This window comes from Ptychodera flava, chromosome 21 (genome assembly GCF_041260155.1).
Source record: "Ptychodera flava strain L36383 chromosome 21, AS_Pfla_20210202, whole genome shotgun sequence".
Classification (NCBI taxonomy): domain Eukaryota; kingdom Metazoa; phylum Hemichordata; class Enteropneusta; family Ptychoderidae; genus Ptychodera; species Ptychodera flava.
The window spans coordinates 7,005,847-7,028,344 of NC_091948.1; the positions used below are offsets into that span (position 1 = coordinate 7,005,847).

The window sequence follows — 22,498 nt, forward strand, 5'->3', positions numbered from 1 at the left end:
CGTCTTCAGTCTTTTCTAGTGACCATGACTTAGCTATTCCAGTGGCATTTTCACCACTGACTGCGCCACTCTCTTCAGATTTGTGGAGAACGGACTTTGGAATTCTATGGAAATGGTTTAAAATGCTCATTTTACAGCCTCTAAAGTAAAGTGATTTAAACGAGACTGCATGTGACTTGTGATGCTCATGCCTTGTGAAAACGTAACTTGTTTTGCATAAATGTCGCAAAAAACAGCCACGCTAACAAAATTTGTATAACACTGACAAAAGAAAAAAATGATACATTTTGGTAAAGTTTAGCATGTCGACACGTCTATTTAGATTTGGTCAATGAACTGGGTGGCTTATGTATCACGTGTAATCTGCCCGAATTTTCACTGGTAGTCAACCTGACTACCACTTTTCAAAGTTGGTAGTCAGAACGGAAAAGTTGGTAGTCAATTGCCGCCAGACTACCGCTAATTTCGAGCCCTGGCGTTATTAAAGCAGTCTGAATGCTCAGCATTTGCTCAGTATCGAACAAATTTTGTCGCAATCGGGCAATGTGTGTGTAATTGTGTGTGTAATTGTGTGTGTGTGTGTGTGTGTCTGTCTCTGTGTGTGTGTGTGTGTGTGTGTGTGTGTGTGTGTGTGTGTGTGCGCGCCAGGGGAGACCTAAAATCTGCATCGGCCGATGGCAGAACCTGTTTCACATCAGGTGCAGCCAACGAACAATGCACTTTTAAAAAGGTCCTTACTATGATAAGATATACTGCGCATGACAAATAATGTGAAGTGACTAATTTTAAGTCAAGAGGGTAATTAATTAGCTGTTCATAATTTGCCCTCCCACTGAAAATTTTTCGACTTACCCTCCCACACGCAAACTTCATTTTTACCCACTCCCCACTTATTTTTGCCTGTTTCCCCTCCCCACTGTGAATTATTGAAACTCCCTCGCCCTGTGGCGAAAAAAACTTGCCAATTTCCCCTGTCCTGGAAACAATTCCCCTCAAAAAAATTTTCGCCAAGCCCTGTCCCCAGGACAATCAACCGATATCCGCCCTGCCCTACAAAGAAAACTAAAATTTGCTCCCCTACCACCTAAAAAAATGTTCCCTGCCCTAGCAAAATTAAAATTTCCCCTGCCCTCAAAAATTGCTCCTGGAATAGCTTTTTCGATGAATAGCTCCGTTGGCTGCACCTGTCACATTGGTTGTCACAAACTAAAAAATGCATGTCAGAGACAGATATTCAGACCTTCATGTTTTTACAATGATTTTCCAGTCTGCTTCCTGTGCCGACACATCTTGGAGGAAGTGAAGTTTATTAAGTTTTCAATGTCTGACATAATATTTCTGAAAAAATTCGGAGTTTACCCTTAATTCTGAGACACTTTGAGAAAAATAGTCCTACCCGTCTGTCCTGGTTTGTAAATGGGTTTGTCTGTTTGGATAAAAGTTGTCGCACTTCTTGACTGCAAATATATCCCTTTCCGATCAGCAAAAGAGAACTTGTCTTCAACAGAGAGACTCTGTCCAATAACAGCAAGGCTCACCGGATAATAATCAGGTTCCTCAGTATAATAATCTTTGTCAAGCGAATGAAGGGAATCTGGAAGGGAATCTGGAATCTGCAAAGAAAGTTGTTGTTATCACTACCTCTATTTCTGCTTGCCTCATTCATTCTAGAACATACTGTATGTGTTCTACATGTTATCTGAGACTGCACATCCTTGAAATATTTTTAAAGAACAAATGTATGCTCAATATTGTAGAAAAGAAATGTGAAAGGGGAATCATTTAATTCTCCGAAACTATTCATATAATTTATATGAACTGTGAAATATCTCTCAGCTAAGATAAATCTTGTGAACTTTTTTGTTTGAAAGCATGCTTTGTTTTTCTGACATCTAACATTACTGTAATATCTTTCCTTTGCACAACAAGTCATCGTTGATGACACAGTCCCCACTGGGTTAAGGTGTTTGAATTGTGTCTCAATTAATTATTAATCTTACTCTTAAAACGGTTCACAGGGAACTTGGCGAAAATTTACAGAGTTTCATGGATTCATTACTTACATAATGATGCGAGGACTCAATGCTGCTGATAAAAATTAAAACTGAGAATGTGTACTAAATTTAACTTTCTTTTCTTGTGAAAGGTGTTTGATGGATATTACGAATGTAAACTGTGAGAAATTGATTACAAAGATCTGTATTTTTGATTGCATTAAAAGAATTTTGAGAGAAATTCCTGTATGTAATGAGTTTTGGGGACAAAAAGGCCCTTAAGGTACAGTTCTTTCTCTACAGTTTCAGGCTTTCAATTAGATGAATTTTTGGAGAAGTTGTTTGAGTTTCTACGATACATTTTGTCGCATCACGTTCTAAATAAAAATCTCTATTGATGTCACCAGGTACGAATGGCGCATGTGTTAATATTATACAACCAGGGGTCAGCCCTTGGTGTCGCGCCAGGGTTATGACTAGAAATGTCATTTGTATTGATTCATGATGCCCAGTTTACCCGCTGATGAAAACTGTTCACGTACACAATGTCAAACCCTGCAGGTATAGATTTTGTGAAATTTGTAAAAATGTTGGACAAATATTGACAATTTTTACCATGACAACAACCTATTGTGTTTAACAAGGGACGTATTATGCTGTCATTATCGTTGCAATAGTAACAGCACTGCCAAACTTCCACTTGCAAGTGAAACTGAAAGTGAACTGAAAACAAAAGCACCCTGTCTAAAAGCCTGCAAATTTTGCTTCTAGTTATTGACACAGGGGCGCTTTTTTTAAATTCATGCCCGGTATTCTTTACGAATGTCCTCGTTCATATGCACGGCAGATTTCTCTCTTTTTCTATTTTTCAGGCGTGATAGTAACGATATTTTGTATTAGTAACAAGGTGATTATAATACTTACTGGCTAATAAAAGAGATGTTCTTTATTAATGGTATGTTATAAAATAACACACGTATTTATCTATTTACGAGCACTCAAAAAAAACATGGCAGAGCTAATGATCTAAGTCGGGTACACTTCCGATTATTTGCATGGTATATTATGAATTTGCACATGCGTAGTCAGTAAGCCGCTGGCACGACTATAAATTATGTACACAAATTATGATAGTCACGAGGTAAACGTCTGGGGCATGAAGAGCAAGTTATGTAATTTCAAAGGGCACAGCTTCAAGGGGTTCGTCTGTTAATGTGCAAACTAAACGGTGTAAATGGTTTCAAAGCACAGTCACAGAGTCAACAATGGCTAACTGCATGTCCAATGTACCGGAGGTACCCTTCATCATTTCTACTATGATACTATGAGAATCAAACAGATAAAAAAGACCACTCTGCTGAAAGATGCCATACCATATTCTTTGATAATGAGAATTGCTTGTGAATAAGTTTGAAAAGCAGTGTGAAGAGCAGATTCTAATGAATAGTTAGCATTGTAAATCGTACAGAAATTATTCCCAAAATAATCAAACATGGACACGATGGGACTACAAGTAAAATGGTACAGTCCAAATGAAAAACTGGTTTTCAAATCCATTTCCTCTAAGTATGCACATGAATGTTTATTACGACTGTGTGGATACAAATTGTCATACAATGACTTTTCAAGATAAAGAATGGAATCAATAACAGAACTGTCCCAAAAATGTATGTCCAAAATTTTTAAATAAGCCAAAGCTATATGGCTATTTGCTGTGCATGTAGTGGTACTGTCGGTGAACCCTGGTGAAGGTTACCTGTAATAACTTTTTTCATGACTTCCCTTCAAATTACTGACTTTATTTGATTTGTTTCAATATCACCTCCCAAAACCAGTAGCAACTTCATATATTGATTACCTAAACAAATTTGGATGAACTATGTTATAAAAATACTGCTGCTTTGCCATTTTTAAGTAAAGTTTACAGTAAACACAATGAAAACAGCCAATTGATATTCTGTACTCCTCCAGAGGGAGACTCATGACTTTACGAAGTTTGGTCTTGTATCTAAGAACTTTCAAGTTTTTGAAGGGAAATAGATATTTTGTCACAAAAATAATAGCTCACGCTAATGTGTATTATACCTAGCACAGTTATTATGGAGGCAGTTTATCTGTATGTCTTTTTATCGCCTTGGCTTTGTTGGCGTAATAAGTCAGTAACTTGTGCTTGTCTAGCTGTGGGTCTATAGCTTTGGTGTTTTCAGACGGGATTCCTGCCTTTTACGGTCTGGTTTTGACTTGTACGATTTTAACCCCGCCACCACAGCTATGGGATATTGCATAGACTAGCGTCCAAATCCGCCGTAAGCACCCTTTGCACAAGTTTGTTCGATGTTATTTCAAAAAATTTCCATCCAAATTACAAATTGCCAACCCTCATCGACATTTTGGTTATTAGGACTCAACAAAACCAGAAATCCGCTCAAAATTCACTGAAATATCACCTTTATTCTAGGTTTTCCCGACATGACTACCCGGAGACCGCCATTTTGCTAGCGTAAAACTGTTGTTCGAGGCTCCATGCAGCACGTTACTAAAGTGACGTAGGCGGTGACTTTAATTGCGCCATTAAATAATGATAGTTTATCACAAGGCAGTTGTATAGCGTGTTTACAAACTGATCTCTCAACTTCTAAACACAAAGTGAAAGATTATGGCCAGCATCCGTATCCGCGCCCCATGAATAATCACAGATCCTAGGACTGAACTTCTTCCCCTAAGTAAAAGTTTGATTTCAGTTTTGTGAGACTGGTAATGTCCATTAGACGAACGATGGTCATCGATATCACACGATAAATCTCGTAGTCTACAGAATAAAAATGAATTAATTACAGCATCCGGTAGATATGTCAAATGTACGCGGACCAATCACATGATCCAATGATGGGATACTTTAACCTTGATTGAACAATCGTTGGTAAGATTAAAGTAACACAACGGAGAAATTTAAGCCGTGAATTCAACGGGCGATCGATCGCTTTGTAGACACTGTGTATATGTAAACTCACTGAAATGATTTACACGTACAGCACAGTCGAGTCTGATAGTACACATATACACGCAGCATGCTTTGAAATGACATGACGTCGAACGTCGCATCAGCATAATCGTATAATTAGAGCACAAAAATTGAACAATTTTTACATAGAACCTACTGGACCATAAAATTACAACCTGACTGATAAAATTCTGTGCATGCTACGAAGGTCATCTCTTTTAGCGAGCTCATCGCGATGCAATCGTATTCAGAATGTTTACTTTCTGATGTCAGGGGCACGGCATTTAGTGGTAAATGTAGGCGATAGCTTACCAGACTGCATGCTTCAAAACGTGTCAAGAATGTCGGCATTGTTAAACATGTTTTCCGATAGACATAATAGAAGCACGGTAACTCTGTTGGATTGATATTTATTTGACACGATACTGGATTTTACATGTACAGTACAATTTCCATGCAGTAAAGTACATGTTATCGAAACCCTTTCCAAAACTAGTCTGTCTCAAAAATGGTGTGGATTTCCCACACGCACTGTCGCCATCCATGTTTCCTAATTAAATAACAGAATGATATGATCTACATATAGAGTGAAGAGAATATTATTCAAATGAAAATATACCCACCTTTTTATCTGCAATGATTACGCGGGGATAACATGTCCTTCACGCTTCCATGTATGTACAAAATAGAATGGGCACATGCCGTGTGGGGTAAAGTGGGTCAGTAACACTTTTGTTAAAAGTCGTTTTGTTAATAGTCGCCCCCGTAAATAATGGTACCGTATAATAGTCACTCCCATTAAAGATGGTACAGTCTAAAAATCGCCCCATAAATAATGGTACAGTCGGTTAATTTACGTCATTATTGCCTACTTTACAACGACTTTAGATTCGGATTTATCTTTGAACACCAGACATCAAGAGTAATTTTGGATTCAGATTTAGAAAATGTGGCTTTGAACGTGAATCTATGGCCACCCAATTAAGATTTTGTGTGAAAATAGGCAGCTTGCATCAAGAGGCAATAAGGTAATGTATTTCCACTCAGTTATACAATGGTCGCTTAAAAGAAAACTCTGGAATCGCCGATGACTTGCGCACGGGCGGACGGAACTTAGCTTCTAACAAACCTTGAGATCTAAGCATTCATCATGACCATCCATGACATATTCTTCACTGGCGATAACTTTTCCACTCCTAGTCAAACTGATAGTGATGAGGACATCGTCAGTCACATCTATCAATGTTATGCAAACTTTCTCAACTGTTCCAGCAATCATGGCTTTTGGAGCAGAGATGAGGTAACCCCTGACACGAAGAGAGAGACAAGAACTCATATTAACCCTATTCATTGCATGCATTATACTTATTTGTGAATGTCAAGAACTTGCCCACATTAAACATCTTTTTAATTTTCTATGATGACAGTGAAATTTATCAAGTTGCTTTCTAATATTTGAAATTTTGAGGCCGTTAAAAAAGTATAGCACTGTAAATACAGATGTCCACAATATTGAAGCTTAGCACTGCATCTAAAGGGAGTAGTTCAAGGAGATTAATGTTCAGCTGTCTATGACTGAAATCATTGTAATCCAGTATCTTTTGTTCTGCTCACGAAATTAAATGCTACATGTATTGTTGATGGCAGAATTTTAGTCCTGAATATAATTCATTTGTCAACAATGTCACTGTGTACTGTATATGTAAGGCTTATACTTCAAACGTCCACATAGTTTAGAAAATGAAGTGGGAAAAATGCGTACAAAATGAAAATGTTATCAAAGTTACAATTTTAGTTTAAGGAATAGAGTAAGAAAAACATGTAAAATTTTAAGATATTGTCAAATTTACAGAGGCCTTGTCCTTTCAAGCATTAAACCTTAAAGGGGAATATTTTTATCAGCCTTTCAATTGTCTCTAGATTGAATAAACACAAAGAGGAAAGACGTATTAAAATCACATAAATGGTAAATAGAAAAAGCACTACGAGAAGCAGTGCGAGAAACAGGGATTGAGGACTGCCTCTTTAAGCAGGTCCAGTGGATCCAGTGCAACCAAGATAACTTGTAACTGTAAATATGCTTACAAGCACACTATCACATGTTTTGTCCATTTGATGTATGCTGTCACCACTTGGTTCCGATCAGACAAACAAAACTTATGGTATGACACATTTGACATTAAGTCAAATGACATATCACTAATATTTAAATTACAAACCCTAGGTTCTAAATTTTAATGAAGTACATAGCTCTATCTTTAATTTCCTGATCATGAAATCTTTGAATGGCATGATTTTTACAGTAAAATTTTCAGATGAATCTTCAAACAAATGGCTTGGTGAGAACAAGCAATTTAAATTTCAAGGTGCAACTCATCCCAGGCGAAAGTGTCGATAGTCTACCATGGACTACCATGTTAGTTCATTGTCATATGACCATGGTCATCCATGGCAGTTCATGGTCGACCATATTTGTTAAATAGCAGAAATTACAAGGGTTGACCATGGTTGTCCATGGTCACAAACTATGGTTGACCAGAGTAAACCAAGGTTTTTAAATCGCGAAACCTACCATGGTCAACCATGGTTGACCATGGTTGCCAAACTTGGTCGACCATGGTAATTAACCTTGTTCGTAAATGATCACCGACCAACCAGGCTCAACTATCCTTGTAAACCATTGCTCACAAACCATTGTATGAACAGTGGTTGTGATTAACCATCGGGTAATAACTAAAATGGTCCATTGTTGTAAGCTTTGGTGATAGACAAATCATCAGCAAAGGAGGACAGTCATGCAGTTTTTAAAAACCTTAAAATAATTTTATTTCACATGAACGTTTATAATATAGGGCTAGTTTTCAAACGGGTTCGAACCCACACGGCAAACGGGTTCTAACCCACACGGCATCAGTCGCCTAGTGTAGAGGCCACAGAGAGAACCGCTCGGCTAAATCTCCACTCCCAAAAAAGAGTAGTTCAATCGCTGGCTAAGTTGTTATACATTTATTCTGACTGAGATCGCTCCACACGTTTTAGAGTTTGTGAAGCACTCACACACGCATGCTCACTATCATACTTCGCACATACAAACTTTACAACAAATGGGACAACTTTATCAACAAATGGGAGCAATAGGTATACAGAACATTTGAATGACATCTTAGAGTCGGACATGAAGTCTACAAATTATCCTGTCAATTGAAAATGTCGGCATTATTGATGAAAATAACGTTAGCACATGTCAAATCTAATGACAGTAGGTCAGAATTCGTAAGACAATAGTTGTAAACATAGACACAAAACAGCACAGAACAGACAGTAAATAGACAGTACACAAACAAAGTCATATTCATGAGAGAAAGATATATGGACCTCTCCCTTACGAAATTTTTTTTTGTGGCATATGTCCCACTGTCTTGCGGCTTATAAGCTACACACAAAAAAGGCTGCCAGAACTTATTTTTCATTATGTGCCGATATGTGCCACTAGAGGCACTTAACAGGCACACAAAGACAATCAGTCAAATCTTTTGTGGCAGATATGCTAAAATATTTAAATAAACACAGTTTGAGCAAGATATTCCTCACTATAAGCCACAACATTGAGTTGACACTCCACTTGATCACGCATTCTTAGATGAGATATCCATTGACAGTGACACTACAGCTGGCACAGCAGGAAACCTTTGATTTTCAACAAATTGTGTGAAAAACTACCATTTGACTTTGATCGGTGCAATAAATCAATCACTGACTTTTTATGTACGTTTTGCAAATGATTGGTTCTCACTGACAGCGTAACTGTTTCTACAGAAAAAAAGGCTTTGCAAAATATTAACTCTGGCGAACCATATATCGACGTTAGCCCTGCGTACGATGCTGTGTGTTCCGCTACAGCTAATTGTGGTGAGCGGGGCGATTAGCTTGTAGCGCCGCTAGCGGAACACACAGCATCGTACGCAGGGCTAATATCGACGTATAATGAACTTATTTCACGTGCATATCTCCCTTGAAAAGACTAGTCTTTCAAAGAACTGCAACTCAAAAATAACGTATATCTTGTTCTTTTGTGTTTTCTTACGCCCTTTCCACACGCGGGTCTTAAATGAACTGCAAGTACGGAGTAGGTCTTGAAAGCGTACGTACGGCAGGGAGGTACGTACGGTAAAGCTTACCAGCGTATAATAATGTACGCATAGTTTCATAGTGATCACGCTGGGCTTCAAAATACGGACGTGTGCGATGAAAGTCATCGTCGGGCAAAGTTTGCAAGTCACGAGACTGCTATGTCGGAGCCGTTTTTGTAGAGTTTTGTGTTGATCTAGAAAGGTTATTCCCATGTATTTGTGTCATTTTGGTTTCCAAACGCAAGCTATGCAGCTGAGCTCGAGCTCGATCAAGCTGCTTGCTGAAGCAGGGAGACAATGCGTGGGTCAGAACAGACTTTGAACCCGGAACTCTAGAATCACGCCTGATGATGTCATATATCATGTGAAGACTTCTTTATGATTGGTCAGATTGTTGTAGATCATGTGAAGATTTCTTTATGATTGGTCAGATTGCCAAAAGGTCATGGGTCAAATCCTGAGCGGCAAATTAAATCTGATATGCACTGGTAGGCCGTTAGGACGTTTGAGCGAGGAGTATATCGTCGCTGTTTTTTTCGCTCTGATTTTTGTACAGTTTAGCGTAAAATTACCGTAGGACATTATCATTCAGGGTACGTAAAGGTTAGCTATGAATTTAAAACCAACAAACAGCGTTTGCGATGCGTTGATGGCCCTTGGATGACCGATTCTGAGACCGCGATATCGTCCCGAAGAACAACGGTCACGGACACATTCAAGTTTGATCGAAGAGCTACAGATCGTTTAAAAATTCGGTAAGTAATTTCAATACCACGAGTTGTCTCTATAATTTTCGCAGTTTTCACTGTCTTTGGTCATGCTATATTGATGTTGTTCTTGGCGAACCCTGTTCAAGTATGCCAAATGAACGTACAGTATTGGCAAAAATAATATACCGGTAGTTAATCATGGAGGTTGGTAGCCCTACGCGTACGATGCTGTGTGTTCCGCTACAGTTAATCGCCCCGCTCACCACAGCCCTGCAAAGACCCGTAGCGTAGGTAGGGTCGGTGACTTCAAATCCATTTTGGGACTTGATGTAAAAAGCCAAATTACTGCCGAAATTCAGCGTTCTTGGGCCCAAGTTGTATCCCTGCCTACCTCAGCTACTCGATCGCTTCCAAAAATGCCAGTCTTTTATTCACTTCTCGTAAATAACCGTCGATGTCAGCAACTCTCGCTAGCCCTGCGTACGATGCTGTGTGTTAGCTGTAGCGGCCAACACACAGCATCGTCCGCATTTTTAGATTACGCTTTTGAAAATTACGAATGCAAGAACGACGAAAATACAACTTAGTGGGCTAACTGCTAGTGTAACAATGAATACCAATAGGCATATCCACGACTCAGAGTACAAGCTGCAAAAACAGCAATGTATGCAACATTGATAAAATTTGTCCGCATTTCAAGCTGCTTGTCCGATATTGCGCGCGTACAGCTATATTTAGCAACGAACCTGTAACTGTGCACTGCGCTATTATAAAGGGATACTTTTTGTTTTAAAACAATTTATGAGACAGTTTTCCATTTACATTTCTTCTGTTTGAGATGTGCTGAAACCCAATCACCGCTAGTCAATAGTTGTAGTTTGGAGTGGTGTGTCACAAGTAAATAGTGAAAATGAGGCTGAAAAGCAATGATTTGGTAATCACAATAACATAATGTATAGATATGTCATGAGTTTGTATCATTAGGTAAATTATTTAATATTAATTATTATAATTTTTTCAAGCACATGAATGCTCTTTTCCGTGAATTTTTGTATTAATATATAATAAGGGTAGTCGACAAAATACAAGCAATTTCACTTTGCACATGTAATAATATCCTTGTCTGTTATTTATCATTTTTATTCTCAGTGTATGGGCAAAGGCCATGAAGCTGAACAGACCAATGGATCAACAGGAACATTCAATCTGAAGTTTCAGAACAAGATCGTAAACATTAGGATGGCATCGAAAACAACTTTGGATAATGTGAAAAATCAAATGCAGACTTTTAGACGTGTTCTGTTATGTTTTTCACATGAACCTCATTAGATTATTGAATTTTGATTTTATTTTAATTTCTTAGTGGTCCAGCCTAGTGTACCAACATCATTGTTTTACATATCAAAATAAACAATGGGGTATTATCGTGAAGATATGTGGTTAGTGTGTTTTTTTGTTTGCATATGTGAGTAGGCGGTTTAAAAGGCAGTAGCTGTAACTTAATTTTTATGCAGTATTTTTATACTGTTATGTGTCTTGATTTTTGCCTATTTTGCCAAGTGAGTAAAGTGAAAAGTTACCTCAACGCACAAAAGTTAAAAGAACAACATCATAAGTTACAGCTACTGTCCCTTAAAACAAATGAAGATGTGAAGTGTATGGTAATCTCCTGGCTAGTATAAAACTGGTAGGTACAAATGCAGGTATGGTTGGGGAGGGGGGGGGTAGCACAGGAAGCATGCATAGCAGCATTTTACCATGAAACCTTTTACCCCACCATTTTTTGTGGCATATTGTCTGCAATCACAGCGGCTTCTATGCCGCTAAAAGCCCCGTCCCATTTTTTTGCGGCATATCGTCTGCAATCACAGCGGCCTGTATGCCGCAAAACTGTGCCAGAACAGATCTTTGCATGATAAAATATGAATAACCTGCTTATAAGCCACAAACAGTTGCAGCTTGGTATCCACAACTATTGTGGGTTAGCATGCACAACTATGTGCCAGAAGCCATATTTTTTCGTAAGGGCTGGTATCCAGTTGTTATAGATAATATTCCAGTATGTATCTGTAGTACAGTGCCAGTGCAATGATCTAAGATACAGGCAGAGGCAACAGGTTGAAAGTCGAAGGGTTAAATTGAAATGATGCTTTTTCGGTTGAAAATTGTCAGAGCAGAAAAAGTCTTGCTATGAACCTCACCAAAACTCTAGAAAACACAAGTGATCCCCGACTGGTTTCATTATAACTTGACAGGATCTTAGCACACTTAGCTGAATTAGTGTCCACTACGATACCAGCCAAGCCCTACAAGTTCTATCAACGATCATACTCTAACATCTTCTGAGTGTTTCCCTGAACGTTCGATGAGAAAAATCATCTAAACTTTCTCCCACAATCGATGTTAAAAATACAGTGCTAGTTTTCTGGTTGTTCACTGAACAAACAATCTGTTTGAAGTAAATTTTGAAGATGGCTGCTTCAAATGAGCCAATCAAATGCATTGCTTTACGACATGTTACATCATGTTAAAGGGTCCAAGGTCCCATGACAACTGACCCATGACCTTGTGTATGTTAGTATCATGTTTTGAGGCAAACATCGGGTGAGAATGAGACAATCTTCACTTTCTGCCACTGCAGCACTGTGCTTTCATGCCCTTCATGTCAACAATTCCAAGAAATTCAGTTCAATATGCGTAAACAATCTTCGTACATGAACAAGAATGCAGCAATGCTCTCAGCTTTCCTCGGTGACGACCAAAATTCTCTCTAACAACCGTGAATGATATCAAGAGACTAAACCATGTACATATAGGAGCGTATACATACAGGCCATTATCAACATGGTGATCAAGAAAATTGGGAATCAAAATTAAACTACCATGGTTGACCATAGGTAAACAGATTTAGAAAGATCGATCATCAAATACCATAGTCAACCATGTTTGACCATTGTTAACGATGGTCACAAACATGATTGAAAAATTTCTCTGAATGGCCGAGTAAGAAAAAGATGCGCAAATGTACACATACACGGTCGAAAAAAATACAACTCAGCGAGTGATTGATAGCAAAATACTTCCTTGGACATTTATTGACAGTTATGGTAGAGACAGGAAATATTCAATTCATCAAACTCTCTGCGATCCTGGCTATCAACAATCCTTGACACCTGTACATTTATCAGACGGCGGTCTCATCATCATCCTTCATATTACACAATAGATGATAAAGACTTAAATGATTCACGATTGTGAAATGAGAAGTCCTGCACTGTAGATCAGAATATCACGCAAAAATTACTTTTTTAAGGGAGATGGTCACTACTTTATCTCAGTGAAATACATAAACAAGTCAGCATTAATTTAGAAAATGTATCTTGCAAAATGTTATCATTCAGACTTTACACTGCAACGAATGACAATACACATTCTGCAGAAAATAAAATGAATATTTTCGCTTAGTATTGAGCAATGAACGCCAGTAGCTAGTTACCTCTTTCTAAATCACATTATTAATAAGACAAGAAGACGTCTAGAGGACGGTTTTACTTTGTAATATATTTTGTCTAAACATTGTTAAGTTTAGAAGCAATGACAATTAGAGATGCTATCATTTAATTATTTCAGTATGTATTACCAGTGCATGTTACAGAGGAAGGTGTAAAACACTAACTTGGTGATTAACACATAATTTGTAGTAAATATTTGTATCAGTTAGTCTTTAGGAATTATCGCACAGATAACACTATTTCACAAGCTAATCGTCATAAAATAATTTATTAAGGGTTGGACAATTTGATATTCTGAGGTGGTCTTGAAGATTGACCCAGGGACACGTTTTTCGTCCCTGAACCACCAGGAATATTTCTACTGTGTATGTATGTGTATGTGTATTTGGTCATTTCTTTCAGTCGGCTATTCAAAGGATTTTTTCTCGTGCACATGGGTGCTCTGAAATGCAAATACCTGTCATTCTTCATATGACATGACCAAAACAATAAGGAAAAGAAATGTAAACCAGCACAATAGTTTACGTGGAACTAAAGGCAAAAGAGCATCTGCTTCAGAATGCTGGAAAGTTGAAAAGAAAACAGAAGCATCCTTTACTACAGCAAAGGTACTGATGTAGACTAATAGAAAGTCATCGAGGTCTCAATCTGTAAGAAAACTACTACCTGCTTGGCGCTTTCATCACGTGATATGGCAATGACCATCTTCTGATGGGTATGCATGGAATTGTCATTCGTGTTCAAACAGGCTGAGCGTTTTTGCGTACATGTAACTACTAGTATTGTTTATGTTATGCAAATACACACAGCCAGTTCGGCGTGAACGTTATTGAATTGACAATGCCATACCATCAGGAAATGGAAATGGTTCCTGCCATATCACGCTATGAAAATACCAAACACGGCGCTTTTGGCGCCAAATGCTTTAAGTTGTGCTTTCTTGTAAAAAATCGCGCGAGTTATATATGTTTAAAACGGCTTTTCCCAGAATAAGGGTGCAAAAAGCTAGCACATAATTATGTAAAATTAGCCTTGGTGAACTTCCCTTTTAATTAAAGCAAGCATTGTGCAGAAATTTCACATGAATAATTTGTATCACCTATTGAGTGATTTGAACGTAATAAGCGCATATGAATACAGACAGACAGAGCCCAGGGCTGTCCCTGATGTTTTCCCATTGTTTGTTTGTTCATGAAACACACAGATATAGTAAATAACAACATACCCGAAAATGACAATATATGTTTTTGACATGGTTAAACATGAAATGTAAAAGGAAAACCAAAATCGCAAACACAAGCTGCTGAACTATCATCTGCCCAGCAAAATACATTCAATGAAGACAATCTCGAATATGAGCCCTAATTTACTTTATTGCCTTAAAAAGGTAATTTTGGACCAGACTTGCATGAGTTGAAATTTGTGCTTGAGAGCTAGTAGGTAACCAAGCTTGGAGGCCTTGATAAAGTTGTACTTGAACCCGGAACTTGAACTTGATTATCTGGAAGGAGTGATAATTTGAGGGGAGTGTGCATGCTGTTCTGGCTTTCATTTGATATTTTTTGTTTCAGTTATTGCTTTAATTCAAGCATCCATATAAATCATGTGTCTGCTGTGTTGTTATTTACTCTATGTATTTGTAAACAGATAAATAAAGAAACAACGATAAAACATCGGAGACTGTGCCCTACATTGCTGAGAGAGACTTATCCTTACATGCATTTAAATATGCCTATAAATCATACAAAGCGATGATGAACCTAGACAAGCCTGCTGGAATATTACAACTTCCTTTCTGTTGGTCAGAAGATGGAGACAGATCGCGAAAGGAGAAATTAATGCTTTGTACAAGTAGGTTTTATCTCTGGGGCTAGACAATGCTGTAAAACTAATACTAAATCATGCAGTGCAAAGTGAATTGAGTCCTTGAAAACTATAATTTGCTTGTACTGAAAATTTAGGGTCATGAACATTTGAATGTTCTGAAAAGTAGTCATTTCTGAGTTGTCTAAATTTTTGAAAAGATAGATTTTAAAGGACCAGCGAGATAAAGCGACCTGGCCTCTTTTACCGAAAATCATACCTTCCCCTATGCTACTGGTGAGAAATCGTCCTGAAATCGGCTGGGCACACCACCCAAGCGCCGGCCATGTTGAATCAGCTGCATGCAATGTACGCGTCCAATCACAGGGGATTCAATCTCCGATGATGACGATGATGATGATTAAATATTTAAAAATGAAGATAAATAAACATATATATTTGGACTCAGTAAATTTATTGTTATTTTTGTTGTTGTCGTTGTTGATACTATTTGCAGAAAAGAACAAAGTATGCGCTGCAAATTTCAACACAGCCTAACTATACATGTGCGTCGCAAATTCAATACAGCCTAACTATACATGTGCGTTGCAAATTCAATACAGCCTAACTATACATGTGCGTTGCTGCCTAACTATACATGTGCGTTGCAAATTCAATACAGCCTGTAATGTTAGGCTGTATTGAATTTGCAACGCACATGTATAGTTAGGCAGCAACGCACATGTATAGTTAGGCTGTATTGAATTTGCAACGCACATGTATAGTTAGGCTGTGTTGAATTTGCGACGCACATGTAGGCCTATAGTTAGGCTGTGTTGAAATTTGCAGCGCATACTTTGTTCTTTTCTGCAAATAGTATCAACAACGACAACAACAATAACAACAAAAATAACAATAAATTTACTGAGTCCAAATATATATGTTTATTTATCTTCATTTTTAAATATTTAATCATCATCATCGTCATCATCGGAGATTGAATCCCCCTATGGTCCAATGAGAGAAGAGCAATTGAAAGACAATACGTCATCTGCGAAGGGTTGCATGCAGACGATCAGTCGATCAATTGTTTATGCAACCATCTGACTGTTGACCAGTTTTTATCACCGGAAACGCTCAAAGTTCTTGAATTTCGCTGATTTATGAAATCGAGCGGTGAAAAGCTTTCTGGCCTTTTCATCATGTCTATGCAGCGGTGGACAACTGGCCCAAGCCGGGCCCAAGCCCTGCAGAGCTCAACAGCCGCTCGGTTAAGCTAGCTCACATGTACAGTAATATCACGTACCGTTATTCTTTATTAAATAATCAAGTCATGTAGACATGCTACACATTGATGTTTATGCAGTGCGTTCGCCGGGCCCGAGCCATAGCCATTCGTGTATAATGCCAGTCAACATGTAGGCCTATAGGCCTACACTAATATCACGTACAGTGATTCTTTTATTGAATAATCAAGTCGTATATAGACATTCTACATATTAAACAAGTCATCGTTGATGACACAGTCCCCGCTTGTTAGTTGATACTTTGATTACAAGTCCTCAGAGAGGATAGAATCCTCTTCATTAATTAGGTCTGTGATAAAAATACTTTGATACAGATGGCGCTCAATGGCCAAGAATGAGTTCCATGCTGATGAAAACATAAAACCAATGTAGGCCACTATCCTAAAGGTCATTAAATGAGTCAACTAGGAATTAATCGACAGGATGTTGCAAAACATTTTTGCCTACTAACCTAACACTAACAGATAATCACCAGTACCATATTTCATAAAGTTTGATGCAGTATTTACAACACTATGAGATCAACATCTGTATCAAGTTTCATCAAATTTGACGTTGTATTTGTGGATATATCACTCTAATTAGGAAAGTTCATTCCATATGCAATTACAAATTAATTAAAACGACATTGATAAATGTCTTTTTCACTGTTATTGAATGTGAGCTTAACATCCGTACAAAGTTTCATGAAATTTGATGCAGTATTTCTTGACAATCAGCCTAATTATGAAACTTCAATAATTGACATGATACTGCTAAATGACATGAAACAAATTGACGAGCATATATCTGAAATGGGTCAATGTCCTTGTACCAACTTTGAATAATCGCAATCATACCAATCCATAATCCAATAACACTAGGTCAAAATTTGTAAGACAATAGTTGTAAACATAGACACAAAACAGCACAGAACAGACAGTAAATAGACGGTACAAACAAAGTCAAATTCATGAAAGAAAGATATATGGACCTCTGGCCAAAAGACCAAGAAGTGATGTCAGGTGTTTCGAAAGTAGTGGATATGTCTGAGTTATGACTCTGTTTATGAAAAAATCGTAATAAAATGGCCACCTGGTGGCCATATTGGATCGTATCAAAAAACATATCAATGTGCATATGTATGACATAGGTCGATGTCCTTGTACCAACTTTGAATAAAATCAGTTGAGATATGCCTGAGCTATGGCTCTGTACATGAAAAAATTGTAACAAAATGGCCGCAATGCAGCCATATTGGATTGTATCACAAAACAAATTAACGTGCATATCTATGACACTGGTCAATGTCCTTGCACCAACTTTGAATAAAATCGGTTGAAACATGTCTGAGTTATGGCTCTGTACATGAAAATATCGTAATAAAATGGCCGCCTGGCAGCCATATTGGATTGTATCACAAAACAAATCGACATGCATATGTATGACATTGGTCAATGTCCTTGTACCAACTTTGAATAAAATCGGTTGAAACATGTCTGAGTTATGGCTCTGTACATGAAAAAATCGTAATAAAATGGCCGCCTGGCGGCCATATTGGATTGTATCACAAAACAAATCAATGTGCATATGTATGACATAGGTCAATGTCCTTGTACCAAGTTTGAATAAAATCGGTTGAAACATGTCTGAGTTATGGCTTTGTACATGAAAAAATCGTAATAAAATGGCCGCCTGGCGGCCATATTGGATCGTATCACAAAACAAATCAATGTGCATATGTATGACATATGAAGTAATCCTTGCACCAAGTTTGAATGAAATCGCTGCTGGCATCTCTGAGATATCTGCGTGAACGGACGGACGGACGCACACGCGGACGGACGCACGCACGGACGCACGCACGCACACACGCACGGACATGACCAAACCTATAAGTCCCCCCGGACGGTGTCCGTGGGGACTAATAAGATTATTATCCCAGCAATGTGCCAAGCGCCTGTGGTACTAACCACAGTGGTGAGTATTGTTAGAAGTCACTGCAGAGGTACAGCTCTGCGGTTAATTTTATTTTGCACGAGCTGAAAAGACCATCGACTCGTTCGTGAATCGTAGGTGTATTACATCGCGAGTACCTGTGCCATCCGTGAAAGCGATATAACTCCCAACTATCTTCGTCGGCCGCTCCGATCTCAACACGGTCATTCTCAAGTTCTCTCCTCTCTCTACGTTCACACACACTTCCCAGATGGAGGGACTTATTCATACCACAGTCGCTTGCAGTAGGCAGCGCCCTCGCCGTGCATCGAACCACACTCAACTGTGGTTCGTACGCACAACAGCTTACCATTGAAACGTCCGTTGCGGTCGAGTGAGGTTCAAAGCATCACTGCCATTGGATATGAGTACAGCAGCTCGGCTCTTGGTGGGTGGCTTGGTTCTTCTATACATCCAACATTCGTAGTTAGAGACTGGTCAGTTTCTTCGGCCTGGGGGTGGGGGGGGGGTGGGGGTGGGCGGTGGATTATTTTTTGCCGATGTCAAAAAGTGGCTGACCCCCCCTATTCCAAATTTTAAAAACAGGGTGACCCCCCTATTCCAAATTTCGAAAAAAAGGGTGACTCCCCCTGGGGGCGCGACATAGGTAAAACAAAAGGTGGACATAAATTTTATATATATATATATATATATATATATATATATATATATATATATATATATTATATATATATATATATATATATATATATATATATATATATATATATATATATATATATATACTATATATATATTTTACATTTTACATATATTTGTATTTTAAATAGTCATTCTATGTTTTAATGAAATTGTTGACATGTCAGTTGTAAGATAGGAATTTCAAAGTGTCAATCTTAAAGTTTGAATACAGTACATTTTGAATGAGCTGTATTTTGAATGAGCTGTGAATGTATTTCACACTTTCTATGCTTAACCAGATGTCCTGAACTGTTGTACAAAAATGGATGTCAATCATTAATATCAAAGAGGAAAAAGCAGTGAATCAAAAACTTTGATGGGTGTTAAGACTTGCCAACCATCCAATTAAATCTCCTGAGGAGCCATAGAGAGCTTTTTTAGCCAAATCTGATGTGTACAGTGTCTGAGAGGACCTTTCCTTGTAACATTGAAACCATAAAAGCACAGCTAATAATGACAAAAACTGCCTTTTTAAACTGTTATTTTGTTCATAATAAAGCATCTTTCTATAGAAAACCTGTGAAACAAAGGAAAATAATTGCATCAATGAGAAGGAAGGATATCTTGTCATTTTTCTATCTCTAAAATAAGTCACTGTATCAAATATATATTGTGAAATATTTGTGCATGTTGCTTTCTCATGCTGAATTCTCATAGAGAGAACAGAAAAGTATCAGGAATTTGTCATCCTTTTCATATGAACTGCAGATTTCATAATGGTACACTTTCACTTAGCAAACATCAAGATATCTCTGATTTATTAAAGTATGGCGCGCCGAAAAATATGAAACATCCTGATATCTCTGATATATGCCTTGTATATTAAAGTCATGCACCTGAAGGGCATGCTGAAAAATGTCTGATATATTAAAGTAATGAGCTTGAAGAGCACGCTGAAAAATATTGAGCATACAGATATCTCTGATGTATGTATGCTTGATATGTTAAAGTTGGGCGTGCTGAAAAATATGACTGATTATTAAAGTTACGCGCCCGAAGGGCGCGCCGAAAAATACAACTGAATGATGAAATTCGTGGCTGACACTAGCATTTTAGGCAATGATGAGCCTGTGTCAAAATTCAAAAACACACTGACCCCCCCTATTGGGCATTTCAAAAACATGGTGACCCCCCCCCCTATCACCAAAGTCAAAAACAGGGTGACCCCCCCATGAATCCACCGCCCCCCCAGGCTGAAGAAACTGACCAGTCCCTTAGATGCATGCCGAATGAGAGCCGAATCATCTCTCATGGGCCAAACAGCCCCAAGCACGGCACGCAAACTCCTACAAGTTCCACCCATCGAAACGTAATTTTTTTAAATAGTTCTTACCTTTTTGCAAAAGCCTGCATCGCAAGAAGCGATAAAAGGATAAAGGATGCAACTGAGTGCATGTTGAAATACAGCCCAGGTCACCTCAAGAAGATGTACTCTTCGCTCTCCTCTCCAACGTGTATGTATCCTCCTCTGCAACTATGGTCTTCTAAATACTGCAAATTGTGTCTTACCATGCCCTATAATGTTTTGGCCGAGCCGATTCACCGCTCTTCTGGACAATGAGAACAATACTTGCGCGCATTTTTCCTTGACAGAAAAATAATTTAAAATACTGTCAAAACGATGGGGCGGTAAGTAGATCTTTGGACCTATTTGTATATTGCATGGACATTGAGGAGGCACATGAAACATTTTTTTTGGAAAATTAAAGAACTTGAAATGTTGTCTGTGTGATGATGAACGTAATAATCTTAAGAAAGTAAGAAGTAAGTAGGCCAAGTAAACTTTGGAATGTTGACTTTTGACGTCACCCACAGTATCAGGCGATACCAAGCGCTAAAGAACGCAAACAACTCTCCGGACAGATTTGCTATTGTCTTCTGTACAACGACCGGATGTTATGGGGGAGGGACAACTGATAAGGCTAGGTTATTTGTATAAATCATTGTTGTACAATCATGGAGCACTTACAGTACAGTACAGTACAGTACAGTACAGTACACGGGGCAGCCCGGTAACCTCAAGACATCAAGTGCGTACATAGGGATCTGTGAAATGCCGTTCGGAATGAATATGCTCTGTACTCAGGCTTCTCCAATCTGTGGTATTTCCAATGGAGACATGTTGTAGCTACAAAGGTCTCCCCTCACTATACTGAACACTGTTTAGTTGGGACCTTCTACTTCTTTATTACTGCCCATGATCCCTCCCTACATCCATGCTTGGACTGTGCTGACCACACGCCACTATTATCAGTCCACAAACATGAATTGCCTTATGGCTTAACATGTTGACCTTTAAAGGAGCCTTGGCGTCATTATTTTCAGCCTAGGTGGTCGGAGGAATCTTAGGCATCACTCAAAAAATTGAAAGCTACGAGGGGGTCGCTAAAACTGTAGAGAGAAAGAAGGGGACTCACTCAATTTTCGGTGCAAAATAAATTGAAGCACCTCTCAGATTGCACCATTGCACACATCAATTTCTAAAAATTTTCGATACGATAGGGGACACTCATGCTCCTCTCTCATGCTCACCCTGGAGTGTTCCAACAATTTTACTTAGTAAAACAATTAATTAAAAACACCTCCCAGATTGCACCAGACGGCATCACGCATAAATGTCTCAAAATGTTCCGCGCAAGAGAGGGGACACCCCATTACACTTTCCCTCTTAGCCTCTCGCGTGCATGTTCTCTTCCCCCTCTGTACTTGCAAATGCTGCCTAGACAGATATACTAGTGAAAATCCTGTCATGACATCCATCCAAATTAAACAATACTGTATGGTTGGATACGGCTGATAGCGTGAGTTTCTATATCTATGTTTTGTTGTGACTTTGAATTTCATTTTGTTGGTTTCACCTTTTTAAACAGTCATGAGATAACCGATTATAATGTAGGTGGGTACACCAGGATTTGAAAGTCTTTACTATTGCTGAATTTTGTAAATTTTACAAATACATGTATTGATATTTAACGTTTCTAAGTTGGAGGGGACTCAAATTCATCATGGTTGGCAGCCGGGTTACTCAAAATTTCAGTTTCCGATGATGGTCCTCTCCCCCCCCGACCGTAAATAATGACGGTTCCCTATTAACCGAGTATCAGACCAATTGGTAAACGTCAAGCGATATTTTTGTAACTTTTACTGTTCTGTAATCTAATGACGACCTTCTTTACTTATTAAAGATAACCATAGAGATATGGCTTATTCTTTTGTTCTTTTTGATGATTCACGGCAAAAACACAATGAGCGAAATCCAAACGAAAGAACACAACTTTTAATAAAGTAAATGTGGAAAAGAAGGGAAGTGAGTATTACAGAAAAAAAAAAGACCAAAAATACGCAGAATAAAAATATAAATG

General features: G+C 38.3%; 1 protein-coding gene and 1 long non-coding RNA gene across 3 annotated transcripts in view; one reads left to right on the plus strand and one right to left on the minus strand.

Annotated features, from left to right (window-relative positions):
- Positions 1–20,633, minus strand: part of LOC139121244 (alpha-2-macroglobulin-like) — a 124,870-nt gene extending 104,237 nt beyond the window's left edge. For both annotated transcript variants that reach the window (XM_070685968.1, XM_070685967.1), the window contains exons 1-3: positions 20,470–20,633; positions 6,125–6,302; positions 1,397–1,613 (exon numbers count right to left, since the gene is read on the minus strand). In XM_070685968.1, coding sequence (XP_070542069.1) covers positions 1,397–1,613; positions 6,125–6,302; positions 20,470–20,531 — 457 coding nt within the window. In that variant the 5' untranslated portion in view covers positions 20,532–20,633. The remainder of the gene's footprint in view (positions 1–1,396; positions 1,614–6,124; positions 6,303–20,469) is intronic.
- Positions 9,258–11,266, plus strand: LOC139121243 (uncharacterized). The gene is made up of 2 exons (XR_011549248.1): positions 9,258–9,880; positions 10,985–11,266. It is a non-coding gene; the product is annotated as an uncharacterized lncRNA (long non-coding RNA).
- Positions 20,634–22,498: the final 1,865 nt, after the last annotated feature.